Source organism: Scardinius erythrophthalmus (genome assembly GCF_964197995.2).
Source record: "Scardinius erythrophthalmus genome assembly, chromosome: 4".
Taxonomy (NCBI): Eukaryota; Metazoa; Chordata; class Actinopteri; order Cypriniformes; family Leuciscidae; genus Scardinius; species Scardinius erythrophthalmus.
In genome coordinates, this window is record NC_138224.1 from 27,642,032 (window position 1) to 27,657,261 (window position 15,230).

Consider the following 15,230-nt stretch of genomic DNA (forward strand, 5'->3'; position numbering starts at 1 on the left):
GTCGGTGTGTACTTGTCACCAGTTTTTGTGTATGTGGAGCAAGTGGTGGTTTGTTGTTGTCTCATTAAAGATGCGTCTTCAGATTCTGTGTTCATATTGGTTTTTGATTTGATGTTTGTCGAAGAAGTCACACTGCAGGACTGTGTCTCAAAACTTCTGACACTGCCAGAATTTCGTTGGAGGGTAAATTTGATCACAATGGTCATTAATCAGTTTTCGGCTAATGTCAAACTAGTGATGAAAGACTTGAGATTTTTGCCTATATAAAAAAATAATCATTTAGGATTCACAAAAGTTGCCAAAATATTGGCCAAAATCATACAGTGTGAACCAGGCTTAACTCTTTCCAACTAACTGATGCAGACAGAGCATAATTCAGGAGACCAAGTTATAATAAAAATGAGCATTTATTGTGTTTATTGAATAATCTTCATCTGACTAGCACAAATTCAACATCTGTTATTCAAGCAAAGTAAAAGCAATGGAAACTGCTACACAACATTGTCATTTGCTTATGTCTAACTTACTTGTGAAGACAATACAGCACACAACATAAGATTACAGTAATAATAATAATAATAAAAAAACAAGTAAATCAATTCAGATCTTTAAATCATTTACGTCACAATTGCATGATCACATTTTTTTTCAAAGATTAAAAAATTTAAAAAAATGTGGGTAATTAAGTGTGGAAGTGAAGTAAACAATGTAAGAATGTAAATTCAAAGAACTCAGCATACATTTTGAAGTATCACTTTAGTTCAAGCGGTACAGCAAGGCTTTAGTAATGCCAAGATCATGGGATCAAATAACAGGGAATACACTAGCTAAAAGCAGTGCCGTTCTGACCAAGTTTCTGCCTAATGTGAATTTCTCCTTCAGTAGGATTGAGTTCGCTCAATTGTTATCCTGTCAGTTTTGTTCCGCCCTAGAAAAAGCCCTCATACTGAATGCTTGGAGACATTATTGTCACTTTTATGTATATAGTACTTTTATATATTTATTTTTATAATACAGATTGTAGTTTCAAAGTAGCTTTACCGTGATATTCCGTACATTGTGCAACGGCCCGTTGCCTTTGAGCATCTGCATTTAGCTCTAGCTGATTTCCCGAAAGCCACTGAACAATTCAGGTAACTTCTTTTTCCAGAGCTTTCCAACTTGTACACAGTCTCACACCAGAGATTTTTCTGGTCTTTTCTTGTCTTGACAGCAGTGACTTTAAACGTCTCATATGGAGGAATCAGCACCTCTTTCTGTTCAGGATACTTAGAATATTTGATCACATTAACACCGTTGCAAGTTTTGATTTCAAAACAAGATTTAGTTCCAAAACCCTGTGCTACTTTACGATCAAGAGAGGATGAAGCAAATGAGCCGAAACGAATCTCTGTGCCTGTGACATTCGTATAAAATTCAGCTTTTGTACCACGATATGTTGACTTGCATTTCTTTTGTTTTTTAGTCAATATCTGTATTGCATCTGTTAACAAAAACTGAAGTGAATACCATTTGAATGTCTGGTTTCTGTAGTTTTGTTTACCATTATAAACATCCATATCAAAATTGCTATATATGCTAGAATTAAGGTCAGTGTACACATACAAGGCAATAGAATGATTCTTTGTCAATTTATCTTCTGGCGCTCTGGCATTCTTTTCACCTTCTTGCCACGCCTTTTTAAATTCAGCTGAGTTATTGATTTCCTTCTTTAGATATTTATTCCTCACCAGATATGCCATTTTTTTTCCACAGGCCATATATTGATCATCAACTGAATTCAGAGCCATATCCAATGGATATATCTGTCCTTCAACAGCAGCAGCAGCTCTGTGATCCTGCAAAAAACATGAATCATAATGATCACATCATCAGTATTCATGTCTGTAATATTCATACTAGAACACAAGCTTACCTGTCCTAGAGCAGCTAAAATGAGAAGAAGAGCTTCAATGATCAGCAGCATCTTGATTCAGTCAAATCCCTCTGATGATCTAGTAGATCTAGTGAAGAACAGATGATGAAAGACAATGAGAACAGTGTTTCACAAAATCTCCAATCACTCCAAGAGGAATATGTACAGATTTACACACTAAAAATGTTACACAATAAAGTTTTACCCTCATGTACCTGGAATGTTCTGCTAGATAGCAAACCATTTGAAGATAATGAATGAAGAAATTAATCAGTGAATTTTTAAAACAATAATAATACATTTAACCCCTTTAAATCTTTTAAAATAACTTCTTGCCATCTAGAGGCTTGCATTCTGCAAGTGACCGGCGCCTTGTGGTGCCATCCCAAAAAGGCACAATATCACTATTATGCCCTTTACCTTGACTGTTCCAAGCTGGTAGAATGACCTGCCTAACTCAACCCGAGCTGCTATTTTTTTGGCCATTGTCAAGAAACTGCTGAAGACGCATCTCTTTCGTTAACACTTGACCCATTAACACTTACTATTCTATATATATATATATATATATATATATATATATATATATATATATATATATATATATATATATATATATATATATATATATATAACATTGCTACATGTACTGAAACTGAGACTGAATGTCCTACTGTTAGTTTGATTGCTTATATTGCTCTTCTCATGTGTAAGTCGATTTGGATAAAAGTGTCTGCTAAATGATTAAATGTCAAATTTAAATGTAAATGTAAATTACCTAGGAATATTTTTTTTTTTTGTAAGGTTCTTCAGTTGCTCAGAAAAGAAGATCAGAAAAGTCATCCAGTCAAGCAGTAGTCAGCAGTCAATCCAGTCAATCCACAACAGCAGTATTTAAACAATAAAATAAGGAAGCTTGCTTGTGTTGTGTTGCGTACCTACCGACCAATGTTGGTGTGCGAGAAGGCGGGACCTAAAGCATTGCAAAAACGCACATCAACCCGATCACTTGTTTAGCGTTCATGTAAACACTACATTTAGATTCATCAATCAGAATGAATTCAGTCCGATTGAAACAAAAGGCGTGCATGTAAAGATAAGGAATGGTGACTGTAGAAAGCAAAAGCCGAATCACAGACATTTTGGGTGATCTAGAAATCCCGGCTGGACGCATTTTTTTAGATTCAAAAAGAGGACATCCGGGAAAAAGAGGACGTATCGTCACCCTAAGTAAAATGTATTAAGGTTTTCAGAGAATCTTGCATCAGGATGTGAAACTACACTAAAGCATATTCTTAAATAAGGAAGCCTTTGGTTCCCTTCAGGCTCTTTACTCATGATGTACATGTTCTGTTCCTTTCTCGTTTTTTCCAGATGGGTCCTGTTTCACTGTCCAGACAAATAAAGTCAGGACAAAAATAGCACTGCAAATTTTGAAATATTTATGTTATTAGAACTTTGTTTCTGAACAGATTTATTGATTCTGTTGAATCTCTTCATCGCCTCTTTCGTGCAACACTGGAACATTCATTTGAAGTCAACATTATGGTGATCAGTATTTGATTTAGTTGGTCTCTTGATCCTTGACTTTTGAGAGTTTTTTGTCTTTTCCTCTGGTTGCTGTAACTGTGTGTTTATAAAGCATGTCAAATGTATTACATGGTCAAATGTTTTATTGTCCCTTATGAAGGGATTTAATGCAACTGAAATTTTGCAAAATGGTCCTTAACCCTCAGATTTGTTCTTAGTGGCAATGAAGAACAGTAACGGCTCTAAAGATTTCAGTTTTGTCTATATGCCATGTAAATGAATGAATGAGGCATTTATATAGCGCTTTCATATGTACTGCTGTACACCCAAAGCACTTTACAATCATGTCGGGGTCTCTCCTCAACCACCACCAGTGCGCAGCATCCACTTGGATGATGCGACGGCAGTCACAGTACAACGGCACCAGTGCACTCACCACACACCAGCTATAGGTGAAGAGGAGAGAGAGTGATCGAGCCAAGTCAATGGATGGGGATTATTAGGAGGCCATGATTGGCAAAGGCCATAAACATGGGATCTCATGCTGCATTAACACAGGGTTTGTGATGTGAATATATTAGTGGAACAACATAATTGTTAGATTAAAATAACTCAGTGAATCAGTCTATTTCATGATGATTATAAAACCATCATCACCTGATCTCATTTCACTTTAGCTTTCTTTGCTGCTGCAAATGTGTTTAACAAACACACTGTCATAGCAGCCAAAAAAAACACAATATATATTAAGAGTTAAGAGCCCAACTAATGGAAACACTAATCACTGATATGGTGACTTCAAATGAAACACATTAGAGTTAAACCTCTGTTAATTCTCAATAAAACCTTTTGTAGACGTCTGACAGAAATAATGTCAGTCTGGTTAGTAATAAGTGAAGCTGGTAATGCTGTTTGTGGAGTTGTTTAATCCTCCTCTGCTGAGATCTTCACAGATTTAATGTCTTCTTTTCTCTTCAGTTGATTTCATCTAAGGCTGTGGCTGAAATTACTATGTTTTGGCTACGACAAGGTCCAGTTCTGGTTTATTTCTTTGCTCTTTGCTGACATGTGGCATTGCTATGCAGAGGTGTAAAGTCCAGGTTCAGAAAGTAAAAGTCCTCCTCAGTATTTTGTTCCAATCACCTGGATTTGTTAATTCAGACAGGAGAGAGAACTAATTAGTGAAATCAGCTGACTGAGTTCATGGGTGGAATAAACATATGGCAGGACTTCTACTCATTGGCCCCTGGATTTCCCACCTCTGGAAGTACCATGGGATTTACCAGGTTTAACGTCTCATCCGAAGGACGGTGCTCTTTGACAGTATAGTGTCCCCATCACTTTATTGGGGCATTAGGACCCGCACAGACCACAGGGTGAGCACCCCCTACTGGCCTCACTAACACCTCTTCCAGCAGTAACATAGTCTTCCCAGGAGGTCTCCCATCCAGGCACTGACCAGGCTTAACCATGCTTAGCTTCAGTGGGCAACCAGTCTTGGGCTAGAAGGTGATATGGGTGCTAATGTAAATTTTGTTTAAGGTAAAGGTTTAATTTAGAGTATTGGCTCTGCAGGTGAATATAACTATGTAACTATCAAGAAAAGAAAGAAAAGGATCCAAATCCCAGTCTGTTCAGAAGTATTTATGACTTTTTCTGTGGCCTAGCATTGTGAGGAAGAGTGGAGCTTTTCCCTAAGAAAAGATACATACTCCCCACCTGCATATCCAGTTATTTGCAGCACATCCTTCTGTTAAGGACTGAAGTACTGTGTCCCTTTTAATCAACTAAAGCTGGGTTCACATCACAGCAAAATCCCCAGTGTTAAATGAATACTCTCAGTGTTTACATGAGTCCACACTCAGAGTGTTATAAGTAACACTGAAGCAGTGTTAAAGTTAATGAGATAATTAAGAGATTAATTGAGTGATGGTTGAGCATTATTGAAGACAACTGATATTAACAAGCCAAATCACACACACATCAAGTTTATTCAGATCATGGTACTTGTTTACACTGTCTCGCAGCGCTGTGAGGAATAATAATAATGGAAAATGTACCTAAGAAGTGCTGGTATTTCGAGGAGCAACGGATGGAATACTGTAGTAAGTTTTTTTTTTTTTATACGCAGATGAATTGAAATATTTTTACTGTAAAATATCTGCCACCTCAAATAAGCTTTTGTTTGCCAATTTTTGCTAATATGTTAAATATAGTATGTTTTGTCAATGTAGGCTATATTCAAAGTAATGAATCCTTAACTTTGAAATATGTATGATAAAATGTATACTTTAGTTTTTACAAAGAAAGATTACACTTGAATTGTTGTTGTAATTGTAACCTTTTTAATAAAAAAATATATTTACAAGGTAGATGTAAACAAATTTTAAAAGGTAAATATAAGCCTTTTCTTTAAATAATTTTTATTGTGTTTTATTATTGACAAATTTGGGAAGAGGATACATATTCCAAAACCGAAAATACAGTATGAGAATTAACTGCACAATTACTAGACATGTTTTCCTTGGATATTATACAATTTGCAAGCACAATTTATGAAAAAAAAAAAAAAAATAGATGCTTCCAACTGTGAACCAATGCTCTTGCATTCTTTCTTGTGGCTCAGTCACACACCTGAATGAATGGCTCATTAAGTATGTGGGCCCCATTGTCTCCTCAAGTGTGAACCACTAAATATGCATGATGGTGTTGGATCGTTGACGCCCTTTGCGCATATAGCCTTTACAAACAAAAAGTGTTTCACAAAATTTAAATCAATGAAAAAACTCTACGCAACAACATCCATTAGTCAAAAGTCTTATTGACACATATTGAGTATGTGTTTTGTGGCCTTATTTCAGAAACTTTAGTTTTTAGTTTTTTCAATAACCATGCATAAACATTATTCTCTCAAAAATACAAACATGTACATGCATGTTGCTCACATATTATGGTAGCCATGTTTGTGCTAAATAGAGTGTAATTACACCTTTGCCATTAATATGTTTATAAGCAACTGAAAAAAAGCACAAATGTCAAGCACTAAAATCTATTCCCAAAATCGTGCAGCCCTATTTCTCTTGATATCAGTATGTTCACCATTTTTTTTTTTTTTTTTTTTTTTTTTACAGGGCCCAGATGCAACTGAGTCCTGCTGACTTCAACATTCACATGAGTCTCTGTACATGAACATGGTAAAGTGAAAATCAAACACCTTGGAAATGAAAGGTATGTACAATGTTTTTAGGAATGGCACAAAGGTCTCTGTCTTTGGATCATTGTTTTCAATAATGTGCTTTTTTGTCATTTGTTTTGTATCTTTGGATTATGTTGTGTTGTAAATAAATCCACACAATCAAAAAGCCATTCTTTTTTAAATCTCCACATTCTTTGTGCAAGATTGCTCAGAATGACAGTGTCATGATTCTGCCTTCATGTCCTAGATCTTTCTTGTTTTGAGGCAGGATCATGACAGACCCATGTTTTGTGTGTAAGCACATGGCCATTTGTTTGGCTGTGTGCTTGCGTTGTCTCGTCATGTAACCCCGCCCCCTTGTTATCTCATCTTGTTATCTTTATTGTATCATCGCCGTCACCTGTTTCCCTCATTAGTTTCTCCCTATTTTATCCCCTTGTGTTTGCTGTCCTGTGCTGGTTCAATGTTAATCACTGTGAGATCTGTTTCTGAGTAAGTCTGTTGAAAGTCCTGTTGAAAGTCTTGTCTAAGTAGTAGTATTGTTCCTGTTTCTGTTTTAGTCTAGTTTGCAAAGTGTTAGTCTAGTCTAGTCATCTCTTGTCTGTCTTGCCCTTGTTTTGCCCCCTCGTGGGTTTTGTTTTCTGGTTTTTGCTTAAATAAACCTTTTGTGTTGCACATATCGTCTGCGTTTGGGTTCTACCTCCGCATCATCGTGACAGAATGAACCAGCCCAAACAGAACCCAGCAGACAGTATGTCCTCCCCTGGCAATCAATTACCGGATGGCATAGAAGAGTGGTGGCTGTCGGCTTCCGCCGACAGTAAGAGGGGCAAACTTCCATTCCCTCCCCAGGGTGAGTTGACCCTGAGGAGGTACGCCCAGATCGTGGAAGAGAGGAGGTTCTTCTTGCCGGAGGTCCTGGTCAACCGTTATTTCATCGCAGGACTCAATACTCCTCCTCCTCTGTCTGAACGGGAGGGGCTGAGTTGTCGCCCGTTTCAAGAAGTGGTGGATCGTTTATCTCATAAGGAGTCGTTGGTTCCCACCAGGTCTTCACCATCTGGCAGACTGCCTGTGATCCCGGAGGGTCGCGTTCTTGCCGTTGCTTCGCTGGGGGACCAGGCTCATTCCTCCTTGACTCCTGAGGCGTCATCCACTCAGGCTAGTCTCCGCGGTAAACGAGGGAGACGGATCTCGTGGGAGTCCGCTTCGGAGTCGTCTGCATCGGAGTCCTCTTCGACGGAGTCTACCCTTCCTGGGACTGTCTTCCCAGAGCCTACTACGGTCCCCACGGAGCTTCTTCAACCGGTCACTAGTCCGTCTACGGCCTCGGCACCGCGACCTAGGAGGAAGAAAAGGAGGAGGGGAGCCTCCCGTCCTTTGTCTCTGCCTGTCCCAGAGCCCGCTGCAGCAGTGAACGCTGTCCCAGAGCCCGCTGCAGCAGTGAACGCTGTCCCAGAGCCCGCTGCAGCAGTGAACGCTGTCCCAGAGCCCGCTGCAGCAGTGAACGCTGTCCCAGAGCCCGCTGCAGCAGTAAGCGCTGTCCCAGAGCCCTCAACTTCAAGCACTGTCCCAAGCGTTGTCCCCGAGTCTGCGGTCATGAGTGCTGCAGAGAGAGCAGCGGCCGATTCAGCTGCTAAGGCTGTATTACGCTCAGTTTCCGCAAGCCAAGAGATGCCGATTATCATCGCTGCAAGAACATTGTCCGAGTACTTGTCCTGTCTTGCCAAGATTCTAGAAATCCCTTTCAAGTCCCCAGATCCTGTGTCCCAGTCAGCTGCTGTGAGTGTTGTACCCCAGTCAACTGCCGTGAGCACTATACCCCAGTCAGCTGCAGAAAGCGTCGTACCCCAGCTTGCTACAAGGAGCTCCATTCCTCTCTCCGTTCCTCAGTCGCCTGCTACACCCCCAGTCTTGTGTCCTGTTGTGTCCCCTGCTGTTCCCCTGGTCAGGTTTCCCATTTCGTCGCCTTCTGTACCCCTGTCTGTATCCCCGGTCACCCCTGTCACCACTTCTCCCCGAACTGATTCCCCCAAGACTGTTCCTCCTGTGTCTCCTTCCAAGTCTGCCCGGACCCCTCGCCATGAGCCTTCGTCCCGTCAACCTAAGACCACAGTCCCACCCACCCACCCTGGACTTTCCCCCACGAACTTTGTTTTTCCTCCACCCCCCCTCCCTTGTTTGTTATTTTTATTGTTTCATCCTAACCCTGTTGTCATGTTTTCGTGTCTGCCTTTATTAGTTTTTGTCATGTATTGTTGGTTTGTGTCTATGTCTCAGTCGGTCTTGTCCCGTGTTTCATGTCCCCTCTAGGGAGCGTCTGGAAGCCGCTCCTTGGGGGGAGGGTTCTGTCATGATTCTGCCTTCATGTCATAGATCTTTCTTGTTTTGAGGCAGGATCATGACAGACCCATGTTTTGTGTGTAAGCACATGGCCATTTGTTTGGCTGTGTGCTTGCGTTGTCTCGTCATGTAACCCCGCCCCCTTGTTATCTCATCTTGTTATCTTTATTGTATCATCGCCGTCACCTGTTTCCCTCATTAGTTTCTCCCTATTTTATCCCTTTGTGTTTGCTGTCCTGTGCTGGTTCAATGTTAATCACTGTGAGATCTGTTTCTGAGTAAGTCTGTTGAAAGTCCTGTTGAAAGTCTTGTCTAAGTAGTAGTATTGTTCCTGTTTCTGTTTTAGTCTAGTTTGCAAAGTGTTAGTCTAGTCTAGTCATCTCTTGTCTGTCTTGCCCTTGTTTTGCCCCCTCGTGGGTTTTGTTTTCTGGTTTTTGCTTAAATAAACCTTTTGTGTTGCACATATCGTCTGCGTTTGGGTTCTACCTCCACATCCCCTGACAGACAGGGCCTGATAGCTCCTAATAGGGTCATTAGGGGAGGGTCTTTGTCTTTCGCAGGTGTGAAAACCCATACATATTAATGAAGTGTTTACACCTCCCACATAAAGCTTTCTTACACAAAACACGTCTTACAAATTTTAAATCAATATATTGTCTTATCTGAATGAGCAGTCAGGGTGATTTTCACATAGTTTTGGAGCAAATATTCTAGGCTATGTGATACAATTTTCAAAAGTCTTGTGAAGAAATAATCAGTATGGGTTTCATGACCTTATTTCAGTAAGAATTTATTTTTGTATTTTCACAAACCACGCATAAATGTCATTATCTCAAAACTACAAACTTGTACATACATGCTGCTGACATATTATTGTAGCATAGTTTGTGCTAAATACAGTGTAATCAGACTTTAGCCATGAAAATGTCACAAGTAACAGAAATAAGCACAAATGTCAGAGCATGTCAGAACACCTCCAGGGCCAGAAAACACCTCAGACCCCAGAGGGTTAAAAGAACAACCTGTAAAAAGCTTATAATTTTCTGTTTCGTCAGCAGAACAATCCAAAAACACATTAAATAACAGTACAACCCACTGAAGAGATGCATGTTTATCCCTCACAGTCTCGCTTTCATTCCCGTCAAAGATGGTGTTACGTGAATAAGGTCTATTCAGAGAACATTTGCGCATTGATAAAGAAAAACACTAAAGGCAGATCAACATGTCTGCATTAAAGTGGTTTAAATAATTGCTTTTAGTTTCATTTGATTATGAAGTCAAAACGTTAATGAATTAAAAAAGTAATAAATTCAGCCATTGGGATAGAAAGATCACTTGCAACTCCGAAGGTTTGTGTAAATGCTTCCACCTCTCAATTTAAAGTTTAGACATCAACACTCATCATACAAACCTCAACAATGGTGACAAAGAAAATATATTCAAATATAAACAGTAAAAGACTCCAGCTGCAAAATGTATTCATGCCGCAATTCATGCTGGGAGCCATGAATGAGTTTTGTTCTGAGTTTTTACTTCTGGCACAGAAAAAGTGTTTTCTGAACACTTAATGCAGCAGCTGCAGCAAAACTAAAAGGAAGCACTGATCATCACAATGATGACTTTCAAATGTTTGTTCCTCTTTCTTTTAGAGTTTCATCACCCCAGCTAGAAATGTTTTGTTCTAAAAACGTTCTGAGAACATTACCATGAAGTTCTAATAATGTTTTCAGTGAGTAGTTTTATTTTGGTTCCCAGAATGTATTCCTAAAAGGTACACAGCAAAAACTCCACACTGTAAAACCCAACAAGTTAAGCTAACTCATTTCATTTGAGGAAGCCGATTGCCTCAATTCAATTAAGTTTATGAAAACAATAGTTATGAGTACTCTGAACTTATTTCAGTTGAGTTTACTAAAAGTGGATATACATTGCAGTCAAGAAATTAAGGGATTAATTAAGTGATTATTGAGCATTAGTGATTAACACCTGCAAGCAGAATCAATGAAGGAAAGAGAAACAAAAGAACTACAACTGACTTCCAACCACAGCCTTAGATGAAATCAACTCAAGATAAAAGACATTTAAATCTCTAAAGATCTCAGCAGAGGAGGATTAAACCACTACACAAACAGCATTACCAGCTTCACTTATTACTAAACAGTTTGACTTTTGTCATGCGTCTACAGAAGTTGTTATTGAGAATGAACAGAGGGCTAGATGCCTAATGATTTATTGAGTTTCATTTAAAGACACCATGAATAGTGATCAGTGTTTGCTTTAGTTGGGCTCTTGACCCTTGACTTTATAACACCAGTTTTTCCTCTGGCTGCTGTAACTGAGTGTTTATAAAACACATTTGTTATGGCACATATGCCAAAAGAAAATATGAACATGTGGTTGTGTTTAGATGATAAAAATCATCATTTAGTGATTTGATTCTCTGATCTTTTCCAGAGCCTAATCTCTGATTAGACAGGTGATGTATTACTTGTATTATTCATTATAATATAACTGATTCTGCTGTAAGGCCCATTGTTGTGACAATCAGATTTTAAAAACCTCTATGGTATCATGCTGACTTACACAGTAATCAAGAATCTGCATATGAATCTCAACAATGGTGACCATTAAAAAATTATTTATGCCGTAATGCATGCTGAGAGCCATGGATAAGTTTTGTATTATGCTAGTACACAGCATGCATTGCAGCATGAATCATTTTTTAATGGTCACCATTGTTGAGATTCATATGCTGAATCTTGATGTTTGTGTGAGTCTTAGTAATGCAATACATTTTCTGTGAAACTGTTTGTGCACAACTATTTGTAAAATCCTTCATATTATCTGATGGTCACAACATGGCTAGCTCTTATGCTGTAGAATCACAGTTTTGAGTAAAACTAATATGTTGTCTTTTTAATCAGAGATCAGACTCTGAATGAAATCAGTGAATCAAATCACTAAATGATGATTATCATCATCAGTCCTTCACCATCAACACCCGATCAGACTTTTCCTTGCCTTTTGTGCCATAACAAATATGTTTTATAAACACTCAATTATAGCAGCCAAAGTCAAGGGTCAAGAGCCCAACTAAAGCAAACGCTGATCTCCATCATGGTGACCTTAAATGAAACTCAAATCATCAACTTCTAAACCTTTGTTAATTCTAATAAGAACTTCTGTAGACGAAGGGCAGTAATAAAGTCAAAGTGGTTAATAATAAGTGAAGCTTGTAATGCTGCTCGTGGAGTTGTTTAATCCTCCTCTGCTGAGATCTTGAGATATTTAATGTCTTCTTTTATCTCCAGTTGATTTTGCTGTGGCTGGAAGTCAGTTGTAGTTCTTGTGTTTCTCTTTCCTTCAGTGATTCTGCTTGTTAACAGCAGGTGCTCAGCACTAATGCTCAATCATCACTTAATTAATCACTTAATTATACAATTATCATTCTGGGATCTAGAAATGTTCTATAATTCATTCAGTTTGAGTTCTGTTTCAGTCATTCAAATTTCGGTAATATTGGAGTGCTGTGAACTCAATTGTATTTAGAACATATTACTGTTAGGTTTTACAGTGCAGTGATAAAAAGTTAATGAGATAATTAAGTGATTAATTGAGCAATGAGTGACGATTATTGAAGACACCTGATGTTAACAAGCAGAATCACTGAAGGAGAAAAATCACTATTTCAAGTCACCATTTTGGTGATCAGTGTTTGCTTTAGTTTGGCTCTTGACCCTTACATTTTTACCTTTAAATTTTGTTTGGCTGATCAGACGTTGTTGATTATGTTTTGACATAATCATCATTTGACCTGAATCACAAAACTCATTTAGAGCCTAATCTCTGACTTAAATTTATATTGTTGATTACATCATCAAATGATTCTACAACATAAGATCCAGAATTTTCTATTCATTCCAAAGAATTTCTTAAAAGTTGTTTTGATAAAATAATAAAAAAAATTGTTTAGCCACAAACAGACATCAAGATTGAGTGTATGAATCTCAACAATGGTGACAAACGAAATATTTAATTAGGAAAAGGAAAATACTAAGACAACTCAGATCATAATTTATTCATAACACAATGCATGATGGGAACCATGAATGAATTTTGATTGGTGGCATCCAGAATGCACTGCAACATGCTTTGTTATTGTCACCATTGTTGAGATTCACAGGCTGAATCTTGATGTCTGTGTGTCTATATAAAATATTTTGAACAGAACTTTTAAGAAATATTTTGGATTCTATAGAAAATGCTACAAATCATATGCTATAAAACCACCAGGCTGCTGCAATCAACACTCTCTAAACTTTAGTCCTCTGTTGTAAGTCGCTTTGGATAAAAGCATCTGCTAAATGACTGAGTGTAAATGAGTTTAGTGTTTCAAGTCAAATGATAATTACTTCAAAACATAACCAACACCACCTGATCACCTTTCATCTTTGTTCATCTGTCAGTTATAACTTAGTTACAACAGCCAGACAAAATCTAAAGTTAGTAGTTTAACCCTCTGGGGTCTGAGCTGTTTTCTGGGCCCTGGAGGTGTTCTGACATGCTCTGACATTTGTGGTTATTTCTGTTACTTGTGACATTTTCATGGCTAAAGTCTAATTACACTGTATTCAGCACAAACTCTGCTACAATAATATATCAGCAGCATGTATGTAAAAGTTTGTAGTTTTGAGATAATGACATTTATGCGTGGTTTGTGAAAATACAAAAATAAATTCTCACTGAAATAAGGTCATGAAACCCATACTGATTATTTCTTCACAAGACTTTTGAAAATTGTATGACGTAGCCTAGAATATTTGCTCTAAAACTATGCGAGAATCACCCTGACTGCTCATTCAGAGAAGACAATATATTGATTTAAAATTTTTACGACGTGTTTTGTGTGATAAAGCAATATGCGAAGGAGTGATCATCTCATTAATATGAAAGCTTTCCACACCTGAGAAAGACAAAGAACCTCCCTAATGGCCCCATTAGGAGCTATCAGGGCCCATCATTCTGACCACCCTTGCACAAAGAATGAGGAGATTTAAAAAAGAATGGCTTTTAAAATTGTTTGGATTTATTTACAACACAACATAATACAAAGATACACAACAAAAAAGTACCATGTTCATGTACAGAGACATGTACTGTGAATGTTGAAGTCAGCAGTACTCAGTGGCATCTAGGCCCTGAAAAAAAAAAAAAAAAAAAAAAGTGAACATACTGATATCAAAAGAAAGGCCTGCACGATTTTGGGAATACATTTTAGATTTTTGATACATTCAAACGCGATCGCGCTCAAATATAAAACATTATGGTTAGGCCTACCATATACATATCTACGTTTGAGCAGATATCCACAAACACAGTAACAGTAAACACTAGAGCCCGACCGATATATCGGCAGGCCGATATTATCGGCCGATATTAGGCATTTTCAAAACTATCGGTATCGGCATTTATAACGGCCGATAAATTAATATTTCAAAAATAAAATAAAAACGGACGAAACACTCTTCAACCATGTTATGAGGGTTGCCGTTGTATAGTTTGTCCACCAGAGGGCACTCTACACCGTCCCTGTTGGCAACACTCGTGTATAACGCGCCACACATTCTGCAACCTGCTGATCCAGCCAGAGTCGGGCAGAGAGAACCGCGAGTGAGATCAGCAGTGAATTGTGTTCATGGTGAGTTGGTAACGACTCACGAGACATACATTGCTTGAATAACAATTAAAAGAACATCCCTATCAGTTCTCTTAACTCAAATAAGGATGACAAAATTCGTGACTCATGTCCAGTTTTGCTGCGGTTAAATAAGCCGAGAGTGAAGCGGAACAACGCGACGTAGGCTATATTCACATAAAATGTTAACACTGCAGTTCACAAAAGTTCATAATGTGCATGTGCTTTAATGCTTTGTCGGTTAAACATTTAATTTTAAATGCTGATGCGCTGTTCTAACGTGTGCGTTTCTCAGCGCGTACATGTGAAGCTCACATGCACTAAAAGCCTTTCTAGTACCAGCGCCTGGATACTGGACTAAGTTATCTTTCGAGTATTATTGTGCTAATACTGTTAAATACACTCAAGATTTACATAAACAATGTCGGTTGTCCGCTTGTCAAATGCGTGTACATTAGACGTGTCGTGCTCAGCTCTTAAAGAGACAGTAGCAAATGTAAACACATTGCCGCTTGTCCTTAAAGGGATAGTTCACCCAATAATAAAAATGA

General features: G+C 38.3%; 1 protein-coding gene across 1 annotated transcript; it reads right to left on the reverse strand.

Annotated features, from left to right (window-relative positions):
• Positions 1 to 396: 396 nt before the first annotated feature.
• On the reverse strand, positions 397 to 2,806 carry LOC308689540 (NAD(P)(+)--arginine ADP-ribosyltransferase 2-like). Its single transcript, XM_081363309.1, has 3 exons — positions 2,694 to 2,806; positions 1,916 to 2,003; positions 397 to 1,838 (listed from the first exon to the last, which is right to left on the reverse strand). Exons 2-3 carry the CDS (start codon positions 1,964 to 1,966, stop codon positions 1,038 to 1,040), a joined length of 852 nt encoding a protein of 283 aa, XP_081219435.1. The 5' UTR covers positions 1,967 to 2,003; positions 2,694 to 2,806; the 3' UTR covers positions 397 to 1,037.
• Between the last annotated feature and the right edge of the window lie 12,424 nt (positions 2,807 to 15,230).